Source organism: Lutra lutra, chromosome 11, assembly GCF_902655055.1.
Source record: "Lutra lutra chromosome 11, mLutLut1.2, whole genome shotgun sequence".
Classification (NCBI taxonomy): domain Eukaryota; kingdom Metazoa; phylum Chordata; class Mammalia; order Carnivora; family Mustelidae; genus Lutra; species Lutra lutra.
In genome coordinates this window covers 28,070,360-28,096,317 of record NC_062288.1, presented here as the reverse complement: position 1 = coordinate 28,096,317, position 25,958 = coordinate 28,070,360, and the positions used below count along the sequence as shown (strand labels likewise).

The 25,958-nt window shown below is 36.3% G+C and overlaps 1 protein-coding gene across 1 annotated transcript in view; it reads left to right on the top strand.

The window, feature by feature from the left end:
• Positions 1-25,958, top strand: part of SEMA3E (semaphorin 3E) — a 253,490-nt gene that overhangs the window by 131,270 nt on the left and 96,262 nt on the right. The window contains exon 2 of the mRNA XM_047695809.1: positions 11,704-11,864. Within this exon, the coding sequence (XP_047551765.1) occupies positions 11,704-11,864 (161 nt within the window). The remainder of the gene's footprint in view (positions 1-11,703; positions 11,865-25,958) is intronic.

Sequence of the window (25,958 nt, the reverse complement as noted above, 5' to 3'; positions counted from 1 at the left end):
AAATTTAAAAGAATTCAAATTCATGCCAATAGGTGATTCCTAAAATAGAATATCATGCAACTATACCCTCTCTAAGTTTTGATCAGAAAGATTTCTGAGATATATTAAGTGAACAAAAGCAAAGTAAACAAAAGGGTTTACATTTTGGTTCTTTTTGTGCACAAAGTTGGAAAGGTATTAGAGATCTCTGTGCCTTGTTTGTTGTATATGCATAAGAAACTCTGGAAGAATATCCAAGAAACTAGATACAGCTAAGCCATTGAGGGCAATGAAGTAATAACTGTAGAGGGGGAAGAAGTCTAGACAGGAGGAAGTTTATTATTATAAACCTTTATGTTCTTCCTGGTTTTGAACCATAAAATGTATTTTCTTTTTTTTTTTTTAAGATGTATTTATTTATTTATATATTTACTTTAGAGAGAGAGAGCATGCAAGCAAGGGGAGGGCAAAGGGACAGGGAGAGAAGCAGACTCCCCACTGACTGTGGACCCCTGCGTGGGGCTCGATCCCATGACCCTGATATGATAAACTGAGCTGAAATCAAGAGTTGGAAGCTTAACTGACTGACCCACCCAGGCACCCCAATGTATTTTCTTAAAGAAAGAGAAGAGAAGTAAATGGGCCTAATTATTATCAAGTATGTAAGCTTGGAAAACCTTACCTCTAAAATTATTTTAAACAGGGTGCCTGGTGACTCTGTCAGTTAAGCGTCTGCCTTTGGCTCAAGTTATGACCCCCGTGTCCTGGGATCAAGCCGCATGTCAGGCTCCTTGCTCAGCAGGGAGTCTGCTTCTCCCTCTGCCCCTCACCCTGCTCGTGCTCTTTCTCTCTCAAATGAAATAAGTAAAATAAAATAATTTTAGAGAAATAAAATGAGGGATACCAAAATCTGTTTGTGTTATTTTTACAGAATTACAATGATCCTTATGATCTCTGAAATCCCCCAATGAGTGCCTAATACAGTGGATGTCTTTATATATATATTTTGAATTTTTCATCAAATTGAGTGACTGTGTTATCCCAATCTTTAAAAAAAACTTAAATTTGAAAACATGGAAACATACTTTTACCTTATTGTGTGAAATTTGATAGCTAGCTTTTTTCCGTTTAGTTGCTCAGGTCTCTGTGTTTACTAGGTACCTGGTTTTGCTACTACCATTTTCCTCTCCTGCTGATTTAAAAAAAAAAAAGTTTTCAACCCTCCTTTTATCCAGCTTTTGCCCCCTTTTGGTACGTGAAAAACAGTTAGTATTTTTGAAATAAATATGGTCATATAATTGCTCATTGAATCTTTGACAGCAAACCACGCCCCCCCCCCAACATCCTTAAAGGAATGTTGAGTGAATGACATACCGAAGTCCCAGTTCATAGTAGCCTCGGCACAGAGGCTCAGTTTAGGAAGCTCATTCACATAGAACTTGCACTTTAGCCTCCAGTGAAATGTAATCCTAATGAAACATTTGAAGAGGCAGTCAAAAATAAATTGTTTAGTTATCCACTTTTAAGTAATAGCACTTTATATTCTATGATTTTGTTCAATAATTTAAATACACGAATACAAATACATGTACAATGAATGGATAGAGACTGATTCTTTGTAATCTTGTCCTTCTGTCACCTTGCATTTGTTGAGTTAGACCAGTAATCTAGAAGAACATGTATAGTACTGAATAATGGTTTATGTAAGATAAGAAGACAAGGAATCTTAAAATTCTGACACTGTCTTGTTTTCCTTGACCAAGGAAATAAAAGGCTAGTCAGATATACACAGATATATACTCGAACTCTTCTTGCTTTCCTTGGAAGTGGTTTATGGTTAAAACCTGGGGCACTGCATTGCCTTTTAAGGACCTCTGCCTTATTAAGACAGAATTGAAAAGTTCAGAGAATGCATGAAGGCTAGTCACTCCATAGCTAGAAAAAGCAATTAGCAAACCACTAAGCTATCCCCTATTTGCACTTAAAAAAAAAAAAAAGGTAATTGCTTATTTTTTTCACCACTCTATTTCAATATTATTACAAACCATTAGTCATCATTGAGCAGATGTGTCAAAGTCATCATTTTGTAAGAAATCTTTTTCTTTTTGAACCATTAAGAAGTCTAAGAAAATTTCTGATGGTTGCTTCATTTCTCTATTTCACTTTCTTTTTTTAAATTTTTTTAAAAAAAGATTTTATTTATTTGACAGAGGGAGAAACAGTGAGAGAGGGAATACAAGAAGGGAGAGTGGGAGACAGAGAAGCAGGCTTCCTATTGAGTAGAGAGCCCGATGTGGAGCTCAATCCCAGGACTCTGGGGGGCTCAATCCCAGGACCCAAGGATCATGATCTGAGCCGAAGGCAGACGCTTAACGACTGAGCCACCCAGGCGCCCCTCTGTTTCACTTTCACTAACAGAGCTTACTATATGCAGTTCAGTGTTTTCTTGTTAAATTGAAGACCTGCATTGATTCAGGAAATAGTGAAAAGTTTAAATTCCTGGGTCTCAGGAAGTCGCTACTTTGCCGGTAACAGTAGAGGAAGTGTGCATTCGAGAAGAAAACACTCCTCCCTTCGAAACCTTTTTGCTTGAGAGCTGAAAAATGTGTATCCCCTCCTTCCTCTTCTTACACATGGGCCTGTGGAATTTAAATATATTTTGACAAAGTGAAGAGAACTGTCTCTGTAACATATTGATGCCAATGAGTTTTAAAACTATTTCCCTTGCAGGTTAAAAAAGAAAGGCCCTGAGAGGAAATGACTAAATCCTTTGTGTATATCTTCATTGACAGCTGATAATTAGCATGCGGCTTAGCGTTAATAATTAGTTCCCTCTTGAGAACATTTCCGGATGAACTCTAAGTTGGTGCATCTCAGTTTAGTCTTGTTTTTGTCCAGTCCCTCCCCCAAGTAATTCATGTTATTTTTGGAGTAGGAAGAATTCAAGATGAGCTCTCTCCTTTTACCCGAGTCAGCGCTGTCCATTATTCGCACTGTGTTTTCTGGAGATTACCTGAGATTAGAGTTTCTTTTGTCCCCCTCTTCCTGTATGTGTTCCGATTCTTTCATCTAGGCGGCTTGAAGCAGTGCAGATGGATAAAGAAGTTAGCTATTGCTTGCTGAAGATGCCAAGCCCATGGGCTGTAATTGGGAGCTAAAATCACTAATATGACTTGAAGTGCTGGCTTGAAAGCTAACAGAAGGAAAAAGTCTCGAGGGAGGGAAGCTTCTTGCTTGAGTTTCTTTTGCATTTAGTCCATACCTTAAAACTTCCAGTACATCTTGGAAATGAAGCAAATGAAATAAAAACATTTTCATTTTCTCACAAGAGATGTACAATGTGGAAAATGTCACCAGTTGACAAGTCAACAACAGGAAAACTTCTGTAGTTACTTGAGATAGTTTACATAATACAAATTAAAGGAAAATAAAATCGATATTAACCTCAATTTTCCTGTTGATGTTGCTGCTGTTGAGTTATTTTTAATTAATACCAACTGTTCAATGTTGGGGAAACCTTCCATTTTATCTTATTTATATCAGTTCTGCAAAAATACTTTAGACTTCAGACACATTGTAATCCCTTGATAGACTAGATTTTTCTTCATTGCGTCTGTGAGTTCTATCTGTAATAGGTTATGGAGTCCTTGTTAGTAAGAAACAAGGTTTGTTTTTTTTTTTTTTTAAGATTTATTTATTTATTTATTTGACAGACAGAGATTACAAGAAGGCAGAGAGGCAGGCAGAGAGAGAGAAGAGGAAGCAGGCTCCCAGCTGAGCAGAGAGCCCGATGCAGGGCTCGATCCCAGGACCCTGAGATCATGACCTGAGCTGAAGGCAGAGGCTTAACCCACTGAGCCACCCAGGCACCCCAAGAAACAAGCTTTTAATAGGTCAGTCTTCCTGCTCATTGACTCTGGAGGCCAGAACGGGGGATGACTGTGCGAGTTTATAGTGGTGGTAGACACCCCTTCTCACAAGCATTCTTCATGGCAAAGCACTTCATTCAACTTCTCTTGCACAAATTTTCACACCAACAGTAACCAAATAACCCTAACTGTGCACCAAATATTAAAAAACCTCTTTCTGCATCTAGAAGATGGGGATAGTTGTAGGTCCTACTTCATGAAAGTGCCACGTGATTGAATGAGATAATAAATGCCAAGCCCTTAGTATCTGACATATAACTACTCAATAAAAATTAATAGTTATTACCCTCCCTCGAGATTCAGGGCTGAGAGAAGCAGTATTGGGAAATATGAGGAAATTTGGTTGCATAAAAGAAGGTGTCATTTCTCTGCCCTTTCCCTTTTGTTTAGGACACAATTTTGTTGTTTTGTTTCGAAGATTTTATTTGTTTGTCAGAGAGAGAGAGAGAGATAGTGTGCAAGCAGGGATGGTAACAGTCAGAGGCAGAAGCAAGCTCCCCACTGAGCAAGAAGCCCAAAGCAGGACCGGATCCCAGAACCCTGGGATCATGACCTGAGCCGAAGGCAGACCTTAAAGGACTGAGCCACCCAGGCGTCCCATGACGAAATTTCATTTTAAATAAAGTAATACGTGTCCACTGGGAAAAATTTTGGTAATACAGAAGTGTTGCATTGGCCTCTAAAAGATTCCAAATAACAATACACTGAACCTCATTTTTACTGGTTACTGTACTTTTTCAAAATACCCTTTAAATTGATATTTTCACATTTCTTTGTGAACATTTTTTTTGTTAATGAAGTTGAATTCTTTCTACGTGAATTTGGTTTTGCCTGTCATCTATTAAGACATGTCTTTTTACAAAACAGTGGTGATAGTTCTTCTTTCTTTCTTTATAATATTCTTCAACATACTGTAAGATTAATAATTTGCTTTTATAGCTGTGCTCTAATTAAATACTTGCCACTAACTTTTTCCCTAATAATTCTGTTTCTTTCTTTAAATTTTGGAATTCCATAATTTATCAAACTTTACTGCTCTTGTCTTATTAATTGCTTTTATTTTTACAGTGCTCTTTTTACAAATAAAAGCACACTTGCATTCCTAGGAATTTCATATGGATGAACTAGATGAATGATTCCCTATCCCAAAAGAGAACAAAAATGAAAGTAATATTCTCTGTTCAGACAGTAAGATTTATTCTCCACTTGAGAGAGGGACTTTAACAATTCACTTATTTTTATATTTGAAGTTTTTTTATATTTGAAGATGTTCCTTAAAACTTGGTAATATTATACTGAATGTCTCTAAACTGTAGGTCAACTTATTCAGTCCACTGGACATACAGAATGCAATGAATTTATGTTACTGTACATTTATTTAAGAATAAAGACAGACCAGATAGGTCTGTCTCTGGGATTGATACATGTACTTAATGGCGACAGCTCTGACCCTCCCCCCCATAATTATAGGGACCACACTATTTACCACATGGCTTCTACATTTAATCATAAATGGTTAATTGATTCCAAAGTAGCCAGTCTTCAGAAAGCCAGCAATCTATGAACTGTGAACACTGGCTAAATCAACTACATTCTTTTCTTTGGGAATTTAAAATCAAAGATACAAAAACTATTGTCGTATTGTGGTGGGGTGGGAGCTGGATGATCATACAACTGAGGGGTAATGTACACCTATTTAGCATGAGCAAACTAATGTATAAACCCTTTAGAATCAGTATAGTGAAGTAGTGGCATGAAGAAAATCAAGAAGCAAATATGCACCATTTTTCAATGAAGAAACTGCCTTGTGCTTCTCTTGGTTTTCCAGTTAATATGAGGCTTGGTTTTTCCATCCTTGGACCTATATTATCCTAATTTAATCTCTGTTCATTGAAATAATTAATGTCCTTACTAACATGGCCATCAATCTACTTTTGGTAGATTGCACTCTGATATGAATTCAGGTGGCTTGCATTGAGGCATGGAATTACAAGCGGAGGTGTGGCTCCTGATGCCTAATTTTTTTTTGGTTTGTTTTTGTTTTAGTGGTGTTAGGTGTCTGTCATTGTATTTTTCAGCCATTAAGAGGACCTCTGGTCAAGTTTCTCTTAGTCTTAATACCAATGTTAACACTTAATAGTCAGGGTTCTCCAAAGAAACAGAACCTGTAAGAGATATATAAAATGAGGTACTGGCTTACACAGTTACAGAATCTGAGAAGTCCTGTGGTCTTCTGTCTGCATGACAGAGAGACAGGAAAGCTGGTGGTTTAGTTCAGTCTGAGTCTGAAGGCGTAAGAACCAGCGGAGCTGATGATGTAAGTCTCAGTCTGAGGACAGGCAAGAACCAGCTCAGTTGGATAGGCAGGGAAAAAAAGGAAAATGAGTTACTTCTTCCTTCCTCCCTCCACCTTTTGTTCTACTCAGACCCTCAACACATTGGATGACATCCTCGCATGATGCTTTAGTTGGTGCATCAAGTAAATGGTAATCTCATCCAGAAACACCTTAACAGATTTACTCAGAGATAATATTTAGCCAAATGTTTGTGCAATCCTGATCTAGTCAAATTGATATATACAATTAGCCATCACGCCAACCAATGTTCCTAAGCAACTGATAGACTTTTTCTATTGTGTATAAGTGACTTTCACTTTGCATTTTGGGAAGTGTGGGGTAATTTTGGTATTCACTTTAACAATGTATAGGGATATTAAAGAGTATCTTTCAGTTAATAAAATTAATTCCAGTTTTATATTATTTTCCTTAATTTTTCCCCTTCATCTTGATAACCCTAACATTATATTTGTTCAGTTAACTGTATTTTTATAAGTCATCTCAGATCCTTTTTGGGAAGAGGCAAGTTAAATAATTAGATAAGAATAGAAAATTGGAGTTAGTATTGAAGTATAAATATGTACAGCCTTTTAAAAATGTTTCTATTATAGAATTTATTCATAATGGATACTTTTAGCCTTTCCTGACTTACAGTCTAGGATGTTGGAGCATCACAGACAGTTAAGAAGGACAGTTTGGGTCATAGAGAAAATTAAGGAACACAATCAGGATTTATACCTGCGGAAACTGACAAGAAATATATAAACCATCACATTGATATGTATTGGGCAGTATCATGATTCTGAAATAATATATCTCCCTACAAGCCCAGACTTCTTAGGAATCTGTAATTGGCACTACTGTGTTGTATGGTGATGGTCAAAATAGAAAGTTGCAGAAGCAACTCAATAAGCTTCTCTCATTTTGTGAAAATGTTTAAAGAAAACTATAGTCTATTCATTGGGTCTTAAAAGTTTAAAAAGGTAAAGTGACTTTAGGAATTATTCTAGGAAGTGTCTTCATAAGTAACATGAAATTTATTGACTTACCGCCTGAGGCCTATCTATGATACTCAACTTAATGTATCCAAACGTATCTTGGCGGCAGTTTCCTTTGAGGCAACAGAAATAAAATAAGATCCACAGTTCCTTATAACCTAAAACAAAGTGTTCTTTGACCCTATATATCATTGAAATATATGAGAAGTCATAAATATTTTAACTACTTCCCTTTAGGCAAGTTTAAATATGGCACGTGTGATATTTACACTTGTTCATTATACTCCTTCCATTTGTTAAACTTCCAAAACACAAGTTTTATGCTGTACTTTGAAAGGCTCTAAAATATCTGTGTGGTTTTTTTGCAATGTTTTTATGACCTCCACTTTAGAAATGCAATGTAGTCAAAGACATAAGAATTTTGAAGGTGGAATGGGGGTTGACATGTAAGGAAACCATCAACATAAATGTTAGTTGGTATGACCAAGAGGCTTAGATGGTTGTTCAAGGTGACACAAGTAATTAATGGCAAAGCCAAGATTTGCATGTGGCACTTCAGATTCTCTGTCTACAGGACTTGTTGTTATGACATACACATCTGTTGTACTTTAATTCTCATGTTTTTTTTGTAATTTGAGTGATTTTTTTGTTGTAATAATGTGTGTCTGTAGGGTGGTTATTTTAATTTCTGGGCATATGAGTTTATCAATAAAATAAAGGATGGTGGTAATTTATTTTATTTTTAAAAAGATTTTATTTATCTATTTAATATAGAAGAGAGACACTGCAGTGCAAGGGGCAGCGGGGGAGGGAGAGGGACGAGTAGATTCCACACTGAGTGTGGAGCCCAAGGCGGGGCTTGATCTCAATAAAGCAAGAGTGGGGTGCTTAACTGAGTCACCCAGATGCCGCAGGACAGTGGTAATTTAAACAGTTACTCTGTGGCTGTTCACTGTTGTGGGAGGAAAAAAAAAAGATAAATGTAAAGTCCATAAGCAATGAACATTTAAAAAAATTTGCATTTGTTGGACGTACATTTCAGTTTTTTCTCTTTGCGTTTTCCAGACTGTTTCTCCATGGGTACATGAGTATATTTTTGTGATTTCATGGGATAGACCTGGCTACCAGAATGGGAAGATGGGTCTGAATAAAAGGTGATATACCAGAGTAAAATAAGCTTGATGCAATCAGTCTATTACTACAGACAAAAAAAATAAGAACTACCACCTTTAGACTATTAGAATTAGAGTAAGTGTGGCAGAAATTGACGAGTTATAAAAATAAGTCGCTGTTGATGTCTATCTCTCTTTATACAGGGGTAATAAGGTCCCACTGACCTCATTGGGAAATAAGTAAGGTGATCTGTAGAGGGAACTGATCCTGGAGTGCCTCCTTTACTGGTTAGGCTACCCTTCATTTGATCTCAGACTTTTTAATATGGGCATAGACCATTCCACTCTGGCAACACTTAAGGGTGTGCTCTTGTATTTTATTCCTTTCATCACTTTATCATTTTCCAGCAAACTTAATTACCCAAACTCTGCACCTTACTGGATATGGTTTAGAGACCTATTAAGTCTAGATGACGGGGCGCCTGGGTGGCTCAGTGGGTTAAAGCCTCTGCCTTCGGCTCAGGTCATGATCCCAGGGTCCTGGGATGGAGCCCCGCATCGGGCTCTCTGCTCGGCAGGGAGCCTGCTTCTCCCCCTCTCTCTCTGCCTGCCTCTCTGCCCACTTGTGATCTCTGTCAAATAAATAAATAAAATCTTTAAAAAAAAGAAGTCTAGATGATGTGTAACCATTCTTTTTTAATTGCATCCTTTCAGATAATGATTTCACTATCCATAAAACTTGGAGAATTTTAGCAACCTATTAGAATAACAGGGGGACATTTTCTAGAAAAGAGTCCATTTAGCAGGACTGATATAAAGCCATAAGTGATCATATGTAAAGACAAGGTGTAATGCCACTAGATGGTGCTGATCCATATTTTTGTTATGGTATCAAATCCCTAAAATATGCATCCCTTACTGTTGGTAGGTGCCTAAGAAGAAAGGAAAATGATATGATTTTACCTTGACAAAATTGCTAAATGGGAAAAATTTGTTTCTCAGGATTCAGAACTCCTGATCATTCCTCTTTCCTCCTTCCCAGATAAAGCGCCTAATCATTCTTTGCATCCCTCCCTCAAAATTTGTTCTCAGATTCTTTATTTAGGTGAAGAGTCAAATGACTCAATATCACTAGTTTTACCTTTGTGAGAGATACTTTGATTTAACAATATTTCTTATTGTATTCATTTATTTTTAAAAAGATTTTATCTATTTATTTGAGAAAGAAAGAGAGAGAGCACATGAGAGAGCACATGAGCAGTGGGAGTAGCAGGCTCCCTGCTGAGCAAGGAGCCTGATGTGGGGCTCGATCCCAGACCTCTGGAATCACAGCCCTAGCCAAAGGCATCTGCTTAACTGATGGAGCCACTTGGGGGCCCCAGCAATATTTCTTATTTCAAACTAAAGGGTTTTTATTATTATTATTATTATTATTATTATTATTATTATTAGTGTAGTTGACACCTTGTGTTACATTAATTTCAGGTGTATTAAACTAGAGGTTTAAACTTAGCCCTATTCCACAAAATTTTGGACACATACAATTACAGAGTAGAGATTTAGACAGTAAATACTTTTATTTTTAATTTATTTGAGAGAGAGAGAGAGAGAGAGCAACCATGAGTGGGAGAGAGGGGCAAAGAGAGAAGCAGACTCCCCACAGAGCAGGGAGCCCAACACAGGGCAAGATCAATGCAGGGCTTGATCCCAAGACCCCGAGATCATGATCTGAGCCGAAGGCAGATGCTTAACCAACTGAGCCACCCAGGCGTCCCTCTTTTTTTTTTTTTTAAGGATTTTATTTATTTATTTGACAGACAGAGATCACAAGTAGGCAGAGAGGCAGGCAGAGAGAGAGAGGGGGAAGCAGGCTCCCCGCCGAGCAGAGAGCCCAATGCGGGACTTGATCCCAGGACCCTGGGATCATGACCTGAGCCAAGGCAGAGGCCTTAACCCACTAAGCCACCCAGGGGCCCCCAGACTGTGACTTTCTAAAACTAAGTGTACGTTAGTTGAAACAAATCACTTGCAGTTTCTGCTGTAGGCATGAATACATAAACACCAGCCAAAAATCAAGAGAGATCTCTTAGAGGTCCCAACCAGTTTTATCAATTGTCCCTGCTGAACTGAATGCTATCATGCATTACCTCATTTTTTTTTAAAGATTTTATTTATTTATTTGACAGACAGAGATTACAAGTAGGCAGAGAGGCAGGCAGAGAAAGAGGAGGAAGCAGGCTCCCTGTGGAGCAGAGAGCCCGATGCGGGGCTCGATCCCAGGACCCTGGGATCATGACCTGAGCCCAAGGCAGAGGCTTTAACCCACTGAGCCACCCAGGCACCCCGATTACCTCATTTTTTTAACAACCTGAGAGTTTCCGGACTTGGACACTTTGATTTTGGATGTAACTTTCAGAACCAATATCAAGTGGAGACATTTTATGTGTATGTGTGAGTTGGTGTGCATCTGGAATTAAATGGACATGCTTTTAGAATATTTTTTGTAGATTTGGAATTTTTGTTGCACACAGAGAAGTAAATATAAAATTTACAGTAAAATGACTTTTCTACATAGCACTTTACATAAAGATCATGAAGGTTAACTCTTTTTGTATTTAAAAACATAGGATATCTACCTTACATATTGAGTTGAACTTTTTAGATTCACAAACTTCTAAAGATTTTAATTTGTGCACATTAAAATTTATTCCCAGTTACACTTTTTTACTTGTTAAACAATTTTTTTTAGTTTTTCTTGTTTTATCAAGAAAGACCCGGGCGCCTGGGTGGCTCAGTGGGTTAAGCCGCTGCCTTCGGCTCAGGTCATGATCTCAGGGTCCTGGGATCGAGTCCCGCATCGGGCTCTCTGCTCAGCGGGGAGCCTGCTTCCCTCTCTCTCTCTCTCTCTGCCTGCCTCTCCGTCTACTTGTGATCTCTCTCTCTGTCAAATAAATAAATAAATAAATCTTTAAAAAAAAAAAAGACCCTTATCGATATGGAACATTGAATGAATTTAAAATGTACATGATTTGATAGACATACATATCATGAATAGACTACTACAGTAAATTTAGTTAACGTCCATTATGTCACATAGAATTTTTTTTCTTGTGATGAGAACTTTCAAGATCCACTCTTTTAGCAGCTTTCAAATATGCAATACACTATTGTTACTACACTGCGTATTTTTAATCTTTTGAGTAATAAATTCTAAAGACTTCATATTAGTGATAAAATGAATGTTGTCATACCTAGTAGAACTATGTAGTTAATAGAGCCATGATAAAAGTGTTATAAAGGTATTTGTATTTTCCCTTTCGTTTACCGAACATTTTCTTCTGCGTTTCAGAACTCTTGGACCTAAATCGAACATCGATCTTTCATAGCCCTTTTGGGTTTCTTGATCTCCATGCAATGCTGCTGGATGAATATCAGGAGAGACTCTTTGTGGGAGGCAAGGATCTTGTGTATTCTCTCAGCCTGGAACAAATAAGCAATGGCTATCGAGAGGTATGGAAACATCCAACTGTGTATCAGGAGGGAAAGAAAAGGGCATGGGGGAGATAACTTCTTGCATGGTGTTACTTGAATTAGTTTTTGATTGTTGGCCATTTTAATATTCTGAGTGATTATTTTATTGGAAGAAATAAAACATTCATGAAAAATGAAGTCCTTTTGAGAAAAGTCTATAAAGTATCAAGAATGAACTTTTCTAGCACACCACTGATCTCTGTATTCCCACAAGACTTTGGATTGGTGTGTTTGACATTCCTGTTTGCATGAAGGCCCTTGTCACCACACCCACTGTCCTGAGACCTGGGTTTGGAACATGCTTTTACCAGCTGTCCCTCTAGGCTTTATGACTACAAAAACCCCAGCCTAAAGAAATAAGGATGCGTGACCTTGCTATAAATATTAACTCAGGTGGGTGCTCCTTAAATGCTGGTGGATTAAAGTATATTAAAATAGGCAAGTGTCCAACATTTTCAAGCAAAGGTTGAATGTGATGGAAAAAGATAGCACTTAAACTCTCTGCTTATACAGAGTTGAGTCTAGCTAAAATTTTTTTCAGACCCAAGTCAACCTTAAAGCATGAAGAAATATTTAGATGATAGTATCTTTCTGGCATAAAACATGAAGAAATATTTAGACGATAGTACCTTTTTGGCATAAATGTATGTATTACATAATATATTTTCTTTACAATACACATTTATTTTTATGTTTGTCAGAATGATCAATGTCCATATTTTTTAACGTCACCTAAAAAATTTATGATGAAAAACAGCCTCCTTTCATCTCTGCCAGTTCCTAACCCCTAGAGAAAATTATTTCTTCTCTTGTTACTTCTTCTGATTCTTACCTCCATTTTTCTAAATAACGTTTGTATGCTATTCTTTCTTGATACCATTGATGTTAGACACTATCTATAGACTTTCTACTAAGGAAGATGGGGATTTTAACATTCTTTTCACACTACCATAACTTAAATATCTCTGCAGTATGTGAGAAGCCCTCACTTATCTGTCCCTTCATCTTCCCAGTTTAGCTATAGCATAATTTTTATTTAAGTAACAACTATCTACATTAGTGTAATTAGGAAATAGATCACACTTACTTTTTTGCCCCTTATAGGATTAAATATTATCCCTTCTTTTTTTCTATTTGCTTAGATTTTTTTTATATTACTTTCCCTAATTTTTCACCAAACACCAAGTTCTCTACCCAACTTCCTCTCCTCTTCTCAGTTTCCATCAGTTCCAAGTTTTTGGTTTTTAAATTAGAGATATCTTTTCTGGTTTTATTATCGTCCCAGAGTTTAATGTCACCATTATCCTTGAGGATGCCTCTACCTCTCACTTGTAGAGTTTTCTTGATGAGTTTATATGACCTTTTAGTGAAATATGCCTTCTGGTAGCTTCTTGAAGAAGGATCCAAAGTAAACTTCTGAGTTTTTTATGTTTGAAAATAATAATATTCAAACTTCACATATAATTGATAGATGAGTATAAAATTCTGGAATGAAAATCATTGGCTTCAGAATTTTGAGGATACTGCTCCATGTTTAAAGACTTTCAGGATAGCTGTGAGAAGTTAGTGCCTTTCTAATTTCAAAGTTTTGTATGTAACCTCTTTCCTTCTACTCTATCCCCCTAATCTTGACACTAAGTGCCTCTGTATTTTAAATTTTTCTCAAATTTCTCTTAGAGTTGGTGTTTTTTTTTTTTTTTTTTTTTTTCATCCACATTGATGAGGTCTCTACAGGGGACCTCATAGCCTTCAGTTCTGGAAAATATTTTAAAAATGTTTTTTCTTCTTTCCATTTTCTTCTTGATTTTCTTTCCCTCACTGTTCTGGCCTGTTTATTGTACAAACTTGGGACCATTGCTCCTAATTTCACTTATGCCTATCCAATTCCTATTCTCTGAAGGATGATAGACTTCCAATTTCTGAGAATCTCTGAAGTTTTCATGAATCAGCTGCTTATTGGCTCCCTTCACCTTGTAAGCATTTAGATTTCAGTTTTTCTAGTGTGCAGAGCCATTCAACACTTTTCCATATGTCAGAGAACTTCCAAAATGTTGTTGACATTTATTTGGCTTCTCCACTCAAGTTCTGTCTTGTCCTTTTTGGATTATGTCCTTTACTATCATTTGAGTAGTTGCAAGAGGGAGTGGAAGCACACAGTCTTTTCTTTTTACTATCATTTTTCATTATGCTCTCTCAATAGTTCTTAAAAGACAGGATATCTCTTTATATATGTAACACATATATAGTATTTATATTATATACACACTCACACTTATGTATACCCATCTATAAGACCATCTATGACCTCCTCCTTCCAGTCAAATTCAGTGATTTTTCCTCTCTCTGCTCGGATAGTCTTTCCCCCACTAACTGTGATGTTCACCATATGGCTCTCGTCTTGTTCTCTCCGTTACATCATCTGCGTTCTCCTATTTTCTGTGAAGGAATATCTAAGCTAGGGATCCTAAGTATTGGATTCATAGAACAACCTCTGTTATGGACTGAATGTCCCCAAAATTCATATGTTTGAACTCTAACCCCAAGTACCTCAAATATGACCATATTTGGAAATAAGGCTTTTAAAGAGATAAAGTTAAAATGAGGCCATTAGGTTGGGCCCTAACCCAGTCTGATAGGTGTCCTTATAAAAGGAGGAAGTTCGGTCACACAAAGAAACATCAGGGTTGTGTGCCTACAAAGGAAATACAGTGTGAGTCACAGTGAGAAGGTAGCCATCTATAAGCCAAGGAGAGGCCTCAGAAGGAGCCAATCTTGCCAACACCTTGATCTTGGGCTTCCAGCCTTCAGAGCTACGATAAAACAAATTTCTCTTGTTTGTGCCACCCAGTCCATGGTATTTTGTTATACTACAGCTATAATAAACTAATACAATCTCTATAAAAATTTTAAGTATGTGAATATGGAAAGATCCTTCAAGGGATGGGACATCCTTAAGATTAAGAATCTTTGTGTTTCGGAAGTGATTTTTAAATTGTTATCCTTGGGTCAGGATCATGTAACCCTTATGGAGTTTGCCCCTGGAATCCACATTTATAGCAAGCTTTCTCAATGATTCTTCTGTACACAAAATCTCCTAATGATTTTCCTCAGCTGTTGTTTCTGACATGGAGCTGAGACCAAGAGGTATCAGCTTCCCACATTAATGTGATTCCCCTTTTAGAGTAGAGGAAATTGAATCACCTACTTATTCTCCTTAGTTGTTTTGCCCTAATGGTGTCCTTAGGCCTGTAATGCTGAAAAGATTGGGGAAATGACCTGGGAAGACTCTGTAAGGGACAAGGAGAGTTGTAGGGTTTCATGAACTGCATCTTAGGGAGCTAAATAGAATAGTATGTGACCTTTGAAGCTTAAGGGTGCCAGATCTCAAGAATATCAAGGAAGGTAGCTACACAAATTATTAAATTCAGTAACTTTGCTGCATTCAAGGGTAAATCCTCATTTTGTGGAGCCTGAAGTATATACAATTTAGTGACCCCTTCAGGAAATATCCTTACTCAGACATAAATCTCAAAATTGCTAAGGTCCTTCCCTGGGTCACAAAAGAGTCATATTCCAGCAAGGAGCCCTGAGGTAACTTCACCTCACTGAGGTAAAGTTCTGAGGTAACTTCACCTCACCTGCATTTATGGTTTTGTACTTTTCCTTCTTGGTTCCACAAAGTGATTAGCAGTGAAAGTTCAAATAGAAATTTTCTGTTTGCTTTCAGTAGCAGCAGGATTAAAGCTAGGTCTGCCTGATGCACCTTTTGTTTAAAGGAATGAACTTGAGAATGAACATGCCTTGGTGTTTTCCAGGCTCTGAAGATGCAATGTGTCTGCCTCTGGGCCATGCTTTCCTCTGATCTTTTCTGAACCTTGTTCCCTCTATTTTTTTTGTAACCTGTTACTGCATTTTTAATCTCTCCTGCTTTGCTTTCTCTATCTCCGGGTTTCTCATCATGAGTTCTATTAACATTATGAATAGGTGTGAGTTGGGGAGGGAGGTGTCCTGTGCATGGTGGACTGTTTAGCTGTCCCTGGGTTCTATGTAATAGATGTCAGCAGAACACATCCCCCCAGGCATGACAATCTAAAAGTCTCTGGACATTACCAGATACCCCTTGGGAGGCAGAATTGCTGAGGTCAAACCATTAAGTCCAGCCCATCATTCTATGAGCAAGATCCAGACCCCACCATAGAAAAATCTCCCCTTAAATATGTATCCATGTGATCCCAACTCCCTCCTTTTCCCCCTGAGATCAGGTACCTGAGTGTAGCCAAAGCCCACTATATTTATCTCTTAGCTTTTAATAACTTTTGAAATGTAATATTCAGTACAAAAGAATATAAATAATGTAAACATATTAGAAAGCATAATAATGAAACCAACACCAGTGAACCCCACATTCATCCAACTCAAGAATGAGAATATCACCAATCCCACTATAGGCGCATCTACCTTTACCTCCCCAACTTTCCCTCCTCATGCCTCCTGCTGCATACAAGTGATTACTACCCTGTATTTTATGTCCGTTTTTTGTTTTTATTTTAAAAGTTATTATAATAATGTTTTCCTGTATACTATATTATTTAGAACTACATGTTTTGAGCTATATAAAACTGATAGACAATAGTATATTGCAATCTTCTGGGATTATTTTTGTTGTTGTTTCATTTTATTCAGTATTATTTCTTAGAGTCAGTTATCTTTCTTATAGTTACTGTTCCTTTGTTGTAGCAATAGAATAGTGAATTAGGACCACAAATTAGATTTCTAGATTCCAATCCTGACTCTCTTTTATAATACTTGGCAAATTCCTTAGCCCCTTTACACCTGTTTCCTCATTTGTAAAAGGGGGAAATGTTAATCTTTTCTGAGGACAAAAATAAGTTAACGTAAGTAAGGGACGAAGAAGTATGCTTCGCACACGTTGATAGCTATGTATAAGCTCTTATTAGTCACTTTGACTGGTATGTAATATATTCCATTGTATGACTCTAGCACAGTTTACCCCTTACCTATCAAAGGACAATTGGATGGTACCCAGGATTTTGCCTTATTGATGTTTCCATGATTACTATAGTGATATCTCCTAATATGCATTCCTGAAGGAATGCCTGTAGGGCATATATTCTGGATATGTCTGGTTACAGGTTAATTGCTGTTGATGTTCACTTATACAAAATAATGCCTAATACTTCTCCAAAGTAGAAAGTAGTTATACAAAGTTCCACTCCCTCCAATAGTGTTTGAGTTCCAGGGATCCACACACCCTCCAAACCTTCTTCCACTGGTCTCTTTGATCCACATATTTTTCAGCAGTCTTCCCTTGATTCATTTGTTTATCCCCACCAATACCTCATGGTCTTGGCAACTATAATAGCATTTTTATTTATTTTTAATTTTATTTATTTGATTGTAATTTTCATAACCCAATAGTTATTTCAGAAGCAGGACATATACATTGTAAAAGATTAGAAAATACTGACTTAAAAAAATACCATACAATAATAGCAGATAGTGATAACTACTATGGAGAAAAATAGAGCTGGTTATTTCAAGGTTCAGTAGCCGGTTGTGGCTAGTGGCTCGCATAGTGGACTGTGAGGGCTACAGAAGCAGCATCACAGTGTGTGGCTGAGATTGATTTCAAGGGAAGATCATCGAAAGATCAGAGGATGGGGCATCTATTAGCTCGGGTAATAGCTGATGATTCATCCTTCTGAAGAGAAAGACAGTAATCTAGGTGAAAAAAATCTTTCCATTAATAAAGAGCACGTGACAAAGGATGATGGCGGATGACTTAGGAGGAGGGAGAGCAGGTGGTATGGTTGTGATCACATGAGCTTCAGAGCAGCAGGGGTTTTTGTTTACTATTTTGTTTTAAATTCTTATGGGGTAGATGAATTTAGGGTGAAAATTAATTAGGAGTGGGCAAGAAGGATCACTTAAAATACCTTTCTTAACATATGAGTTTAGATTAAAAAAAGCCACCACCATTAGAGATGGCTGGTAGAGAAACAAAAGTTTCAGGGCACATGGTGGTTTCATTGAAAACAGGAAGGTCAAAGAACACTGGGAAAAAAAAAAAGTGGGAGTTTCGGTGGATTTTGCTCAAGCCAGAGCAGGCGTTTGAGATGATTTAATGGAAGTATTTGATGGTTCAGAAGGGCAGAGTCAGATTGGGACCTGCACAGAGCTTTATGGGGGTGAGGGAATGAGTCCAGCTATTAGCTGTTGAGCTATTGGGACCGGGAGTGTCCATGCTTCCCATGGGGCCTGCAGTCACAATGTAGGAATGTGTCACAATGGATTAGCCCTGATAATCTCCTCAGGAAGTTGACTAATCGTAATTTTTAACTTTAGTAGGAAATAGAAATCATTAAACAGGTGGATCTTCCCTCTCCTATCACCAGTGCTGCTACTTCTGTGTGACTTTTCTCCCTCCCTCCTCATTACAGGTGGGGGTGTGCTTCCTCCTTTCATGCACTGCCATTTCTGCTATCCCTGCTCTGTATCCCACCCTGTTGACTTTTTTTAAGGATTGGTTATGTTTTATCTTTTCTATATCATTTCCTCTCTTTCTGTAAAATCAGCAACAAATACAGTTTTGTATAGGAGGTCTTAAAAAATTTTGTGTGTCATGGATCTATTTGGCAGGTGAAGTCTTTGGACCCTCAAATGTATTAAATCATTTTGTAGGATTACTAAACAAAATATTGAAAACAGTCACCAAATTATAAATATTTGGAGATATGGGGCGCCTGGGTGGCTCAGTGGGTTAAGCTGCTGCCTTCGGCTCGGGTCATGATCTCAGGGTCCTGGGATCGAGCCCCGCATTGGGCTCTCTGCTCAGCAGGGAGCCTGCTTCCTCCTCTCTCTCTGCCTGCCTCTCTGCCTGCTTGTGATCTCTCTCTGTCAAATAAATAAATAAAATCTTAAAATAAATAAATAAATAAATAAATAAATATTTGGAGATAAACCTATCACACTACAAGAATAATATAATTCATAGTATAAAAACATGTATCTTCTTAATTAGTGTATTAAATAATAAGACCTAGCAACTGCTCTTTTCAGTACTATAATTTCAAAGTAATGATGAATGTTAATAATGTTTTGAGATACCTGTAACAACTCTCAAGTAATATTAAGATATCTTAATAAAGATATTTTAGGAATATCTTTAAAATAATATATTTAAATAATATATCTAAAAATATATATAATATAATATCTAAAATAATATCTTTAAAATAAAGATATTTTAAAGATATCTTAATAAAGATATTTCTTGGGGCTCCTAGGTAGCTTAGTTGATTAAGCATCCAACTCTTGGCTTCAGTTCAGGTCATGATCTTGGGGTCATTAGACTGAGCCCTGCAAGGGGCTCCATGCTCAAAGGGGAGTCTGCCTGAGATTCTCTCTCTGCCCCTCCTCCCACGCATGCACACATGATCTCTCTTTCTCTCTAAAATAAATCTTTAAAAGAATTAAATAAAATATCAGGTATTTCTCTTCATTATTAAGCTACGGATATTAATACTTTGATTTATTTCTTGCATTTATATTATAGAGGTGCTAAATTTAGTTGGAGATTATGCAAATAAATAATGATGTAATTTTTTCAATCAAAGCTGGTAGATTTCCTGAGTTCTTTTTTCATGCCATAGTTAACAGCTCTTGCTCCATAATCTTCGTCTTATAAAACATTCTAAAAAATTTGAGTGAAAATAAATGGAAAGCTCTCATTTTTGCAAAGTTATAGATCCTTGTTTTCTACTCTCATTTACCTTTTTAGTCTCATCTCCAGTTGCCACACCAGCACATTCCTAGCAGATCACTTCTGTTGTCACTTTTTCCAGCTTTCTTGGGAAATAATAACACATAACATTGTGTAAGTTTAAGGGGTGTAACATGTTGATTTGGTAAATTTATATATTGCAAAATGATTGCCACCATCGTGGTAGCTACCATATCCATCATGTCATGTGGTTACAGTTTCTTTTTTGTAGTAAGAACATTTAAGATTTACTATCTTAACAACTTAACTTTTAGTATATAATACTAAATTAGTATTAATCATCATCATCATGCTGTACGTTAGGTCCCCAGAACTTACTATGTTATAACTGGGAGTTTGTACTCTTTGATTAACATCTTCCATCTCCATCCCTCCAACCCCCCCTTTCTGACAACCACTGTTCTACTCTCTGCTTCTATGAACCTGACTTTTTTAGAGTCTATATATAAGTGATATCATACAGTATTTGTCTTTCTCTGTCTGACTTATTTCACTTAGCATAATGCTCTCGGGGTCCATCCTTGATGCAAATGACAGGACTTCCTTTCATCTCATGACTGAATAATATCCCACTGTATACATGTACACCACATCTTCTTTATCCATTCATCCATTGACAGACTCTTGATTTCCTTTGAATATACAACTAGAAGTAGAATTGCTGGATCCTATGGTCACTTTAGTTTTAATTTTTTTGAGGAACTTCCATGCCATTTTCCATAGAAGCTATGCCAGTTCACATTTCCACCAGCACTGTAGAAGAGTTTCCTTTTCTACACATCTTCACCAACACTTTTTAAAAAAATTTTTTATAATAGCCATTTTAACAGTTGTGAGATGATATCTCGTTGTGGTATGATGATGATTAGTGATGTTGAGTACCTCTGTTTGCTCTTTAATATCTCCTTATTGATACACACTCTCCTTCCCTCTAACATACCCACTTTTTTTTTTTTTTTAAGTTACCTCCTTTCTCTTCTAAACTAGATTTGGAGAAGTTTCCCCCACCCCTTTCTTAATCTTTGTTCTTATTTTGATTCTCATATTATATTGAAATTGGCTGTTTACTTGCCAGTCTACTGTATAAGATTGCTCCTTTATAACAGATACTGTGTTATATTCATGCTTGCAGTTGTAGGCACTCAAAGAATATAGATACTAAAAGAATGTAACTGTGTCTATTGTGAATCCTAACTTCATCCAATATATATGTTCTCTTCATCCTCTGCTCTTTTGCATTTGCCCTTGTACTTACTGCCAGAAACACTTTGAAACTAATTATTCTCTAATTTCTTTTAGGTTAATTTTGTCTGCCTTCTGTCCCCACCCTTACCCCCACCAACCACCTACCCACTTACCCACTGGCAAACAAGGTAGGATCCTGTTTTAGTGTGGGGATAGTTTTTACTTTGGCTGCACACTAATAACATTATTTATAAGGTAAATAATATCTGGGCCATGATGTCCCCCACCCCAGACTGAAGTGCAGTTTTTAAACCACCCCCCAGGTGATTGTAATGTGCATTCAAGACTGTGAAATATTGAAGCATTTTGTGTCCCTCTAAGCCTTAGGAAATCTTGGTCCTATATTTGATGCCAAATAAATAATTGTTTTATGTATAATAACCAGAACTTTTATGAGTACACATAGGTAAGCCTGCAATTTTGAAATAGATAAGAACTTACCATTTAACAGACTCAGGTATATTTGCTTTATGAATTACTTAGTTCATAGAGTTTCCCAAATGATGTAATAATAGTCTTTTGTACTGAAATTCTGCTTCATTCAGTCTGTATTTTGACTCATACTCAGAAAAGTCAATCCAGGTGTTAAATCCTATTCACTGTGAAAATTTCAATTATAATTCTATTTGTTTTATCTTGTGGTTTTATTTTATTTTATGAGAAATTCACACCTGCCACAAGAGAGTAGCTTCTACAAATTGCTGTCTTCAAAGATCTCTAAAATCCACAGATAATGTGAGATTTCATGATTAAACTCTGATTTCACCTGGAACTTTCTGAGAAATTAAAAAAAAATTTTTTTCCTTTTTATCTTTAAAGCCTTTGGTGTTAAAAAAAGAAAAACTTGGATTAAGTTAGAGGAAACCATCATTTGAATGAAAAATCTTAAAACATCTTGCAATTTTCTGATCATAATATAACAAGATCAGGACATTCGTATGAGTAAAAAATGTGGAAAGGGAAGGACAAAGCATCCTGGCAGACATTTTTCACTTGAATTCCTATAGGTACAGCCTGGATCTGTATCTCACTTTCAATAAGTAGTTGTGTGATAAAATCCCATAGTTTCTAAATTGGGATAGGGCTCTAACCATGGAAATTCAGAGCTACTCGTGTTTAAATTGGCTTTTGTTTTTCATCTGTTAAAAACATTCCTCATTAAATTTTCTTTTACTTATTACTTAATTTTAAAATTACAGTTTTAGGCCTGGGTGGCTCAGTCATTAAGCATCAACCTGCAGCTCAGGTCATCCCAGAGTCCTGGGATCGAGCCTGCTTCTCCTTCCCTTACTCCTCCTGCTTGCATTCCCTCCCTTGCTGTGCCTCTCTCTGTCAAATAAATAAATAAATAAATAAAATCTTAAAAAAAATACAGCTTTGTATTGAGGAAGCACTTCCAATCTAGATAATTTGAAAAGGAATGTATATGTTTCCCCTCACACCTTCCACCCTAATGCATTTATACTTCTTGTAAAGTCAAGATGTAGCCAGAAGAGATAATGATAGTTTATTATGTTATTATTAAATTCTCGGGTTAGCAGCTTTATACTCAGCAGAATTAAATTTTATTTTTATGTGATGCATTGTTTTTTGAACTTTAATCACTGGTGTAGTTTAATGGGACTTAAGTCTAAGAGGATTTAAATAGAATCATGTAAAATTAATGAGTTAAGTTTTTTTAGAGTTAACTCATAGAAAACTGAATATGTTAGATATATCACAATTATGCTCAAGAAGGGGGAAAAAAAGCACAAAAAGTATTTTCTTAGCATTTAAAAGCAACTTGGTATTTACACAATTATTTAGTAATCCAGTCTTTTAAAACAGGGTTAAAAAAAACTTTTCATGTAACTTTAAAATATTTTAATAATGTATATGCTTTCAAAATGATGAATAATAATATTCATTAGTAAACTAAAACTAGTATAATCAAAAATAAAAATCCCTTTGATATTACATAAGGTAAATTTTTTCATATAGCATCTAAGAATTATTGAAAACATTTTTGTACTATTTTTTATATTTCATGAGAAAAATTTATTTCCTTATTTGCATTTATCACATTCATTTAAGGTTACCACTAAGGAAGTGTTAGATACAGTATATTTGTGTTTCTTTATTGGTCAAAAGGGTGCCCTTTTTTGTCCAGATCAATATTTTATTTCTAAAATGAGGTTCAGCTGACCACAGTTAATTTTTTTGAAACTTAATAAAAACAGCGAACATACTAATTTTACTTTTTACTTCATTTTAACTGTCTTAATTCATAGATACTCTAACACTTTTTACAAAGAACAGAATGTAAATACAAAGAACACAGGATACGTTGCCATATTGCATGGACTCCCATTTCCGGTCTGCGTCTTATAAGTGATCTTGGGCAACTTACTCCACATCCCTATTTCTCAGTTGTCTTACCTGTGAGGGAGAGGTGACCATAATACTTACCTCACAGCTTTTATGAGAGGATTCATTGAGTTATTAGATGACTAGAACAGTCTGTAGATCATAGTAAGTGCCATCTACCTGTTTGCTACCATGATTACTGTCTGAACTAGACATTGAATCAGCACACAATTGTCATGCACTGCCATATCTAAGTAAGGTAGAAGAGTCCGACATATTTTGAGGGCTGTTGATCTACATTTTGGATACCTACATGGAGATATGAAGAATGAAGACATGAATAAAACAGTCTGTACCCTAAAATATGTAATATAGTGGAGAAGATGCATACGCATTTGCCATATACAGCACAATTTAAATAAAACTGTCATAAATGTCTAAAATACTAAGAAAGTATACAAAAGCTAGTGGGTGGGGGTTCCTGGAGGAGATTAAATTTGAATTGGACTTTTAATGATACTTAGAATTTCAATTTGTACAAATTGGTGGTGGGAAAAGAGTGAATAGAGGAGAGAACAGAAATTTTAGAGCAGTTTAAAATATTGACTAATTAATATCCAAAGCAGCTACGTAAGGGGCGGAGATTGGGGGGAGGGTGGGATGTGAGTGGTGGGAACAGGGTACAGAGTGAGAATTAAGGATGGAAGTATAGTTGGGACCAGATTGTGAAGAATATTGACTGACGTGCTGATGAAACTTAATCGAGGCAATGCATGAGCTGGTGGGAGATTCTGAATATGTGCATAACATAACTAGAATTACAGTTAGCATGATTACTTTAGCAGAAGTACGTTTAGAGAACTGGAGCTGGAACTGGAACGAAGCCATAAAATAGTAGGGAGAATTGAAAACCGGGTCTGTCTGTCTGGGGAGCCTATGCTCTTTCCACTGTGTCTTACCACTGAGAAGCAGATGACTGCTTTGGTGCGAACCCCACATCTCCCAGCTGGTCTTCACTCTGCCGTTAGCCCTGCCTTTCGTTCAGTGGTGTTTCTTTTCCCTTGGTTCTAACACTGTTAGCATGATCGTGTTTTACCTTAGTAATGGTGAAGTACTAGTGGAATGGTTAGTTGTTGGTGACAGGAATGGAGAAAAACTACTGATTAGTATAAGAAGGAACTATTCCCCACTTGTTAACTTAGGGCAAAGATTGAGAGCCACACTGACTCTCAACCATGGTATTCAGCCATGGTAAGAAATTAGCGTGGCAGTGTTCAGTCTTTATAGTGCCTTGCCATCAGTGCTTATGTGAGGATTACTGAAATTTCCTGAAAAACAAGTCAAAAATTTTCTCTGGAAGGTAGATAACAATAGTAGTTTGAAGGATAAAATATTCTTTTCTCTTTTTCCATTTCCCAAAGAAATCAAAAGTAAGTATGTTTATTTAAGTCCCAAAACCTAATCGGACGTTATAGGCTATCCCATATTAGTAATAAACTTGAATTTAACAATCATCGATAGTTTTCTCTAAGTTTATAAATTTTAGGCTTTTTTTTTTATTTGACGGAGAGAGATCACAAGTAGGCAGAGAGGCAGGCAGAGAGAGGAGGAAGGCTCCCTGCCAAGCAGAGAGCCCAATGCAGAACTCGATCCAAGGACCCTGAGATCATGACCTGAGCTGAAGGCAGAGGCTTAACCCACTGAGCCACCCAGGCACCCCAAATTTCAGGCTTTTTTCTAAAATTATTCCTACCATTATTCTTTTAGGCTAGCAAGCATTACACTAATTTGGATATCTATACAAACCACTCTTTTAGACACTTGCTTTTAAAAGTATTTCTGTTTTTCCCATTAATTCAACTTTATTGCATCAAAAATAAAAGAAATTCTTACATTTTAGAATTTAATATTTTTACTGAGTAGAAAAAAGCATTAAAATATAATTTGCATATAAATAGCAGATGGTAGTTTACATTAGTGTTAGCAATTGAGTAAATTTCATCCATTAAAAAGGGCATGCATCAGGCCAATAATGTTTTCGTAGTAATAATATTGTCCTAGTTCAAATGCTTTGGCATATAAACATTTCAAATACAAATCTTGTTTATAGTTCAAAAGATTATAATTCTGGCATATAAACTACTTAAATAATGACAGTCATTATAATTAAGTATAAAAGCATAAACACTAAAAATGATTATATGTCAGGTTAAAGATGACCATTTATAAACCATTAGGACTCTTAGTGTGTTATACTCAAAATATATTTTTTTCATGATATTTATAGGACAAATGGTTTAAATATTCATTGATGGACATGGGTACTATGCGTAGATGTAAAATGTAGAAGGAAAAACTAAAATATAAATAAACATTTTTATTAGAATAATAGAATTAGAGAATATATTAGATGAAATTATAATAGCGTCTAAGGTAGTGAAATATATTCCATGAAGAGAGATTTACTGGACTGATTATTTATTTATAAGTGGAAATTTATTTTAGACAGTTAAATTATTCCTTCTTTGTGGATTTGTTTTTGCCTCTCTAAATCTCAGTGTCATAATATCTTTTAACAGTAAGTTGTTAAATCTTCAACTGTAGCATAATTATGAGACTCACTAGGGAGTCCAGAAAAAAAAATAGCTTTGTAATTTAATTTTTATTTTATATTTCTC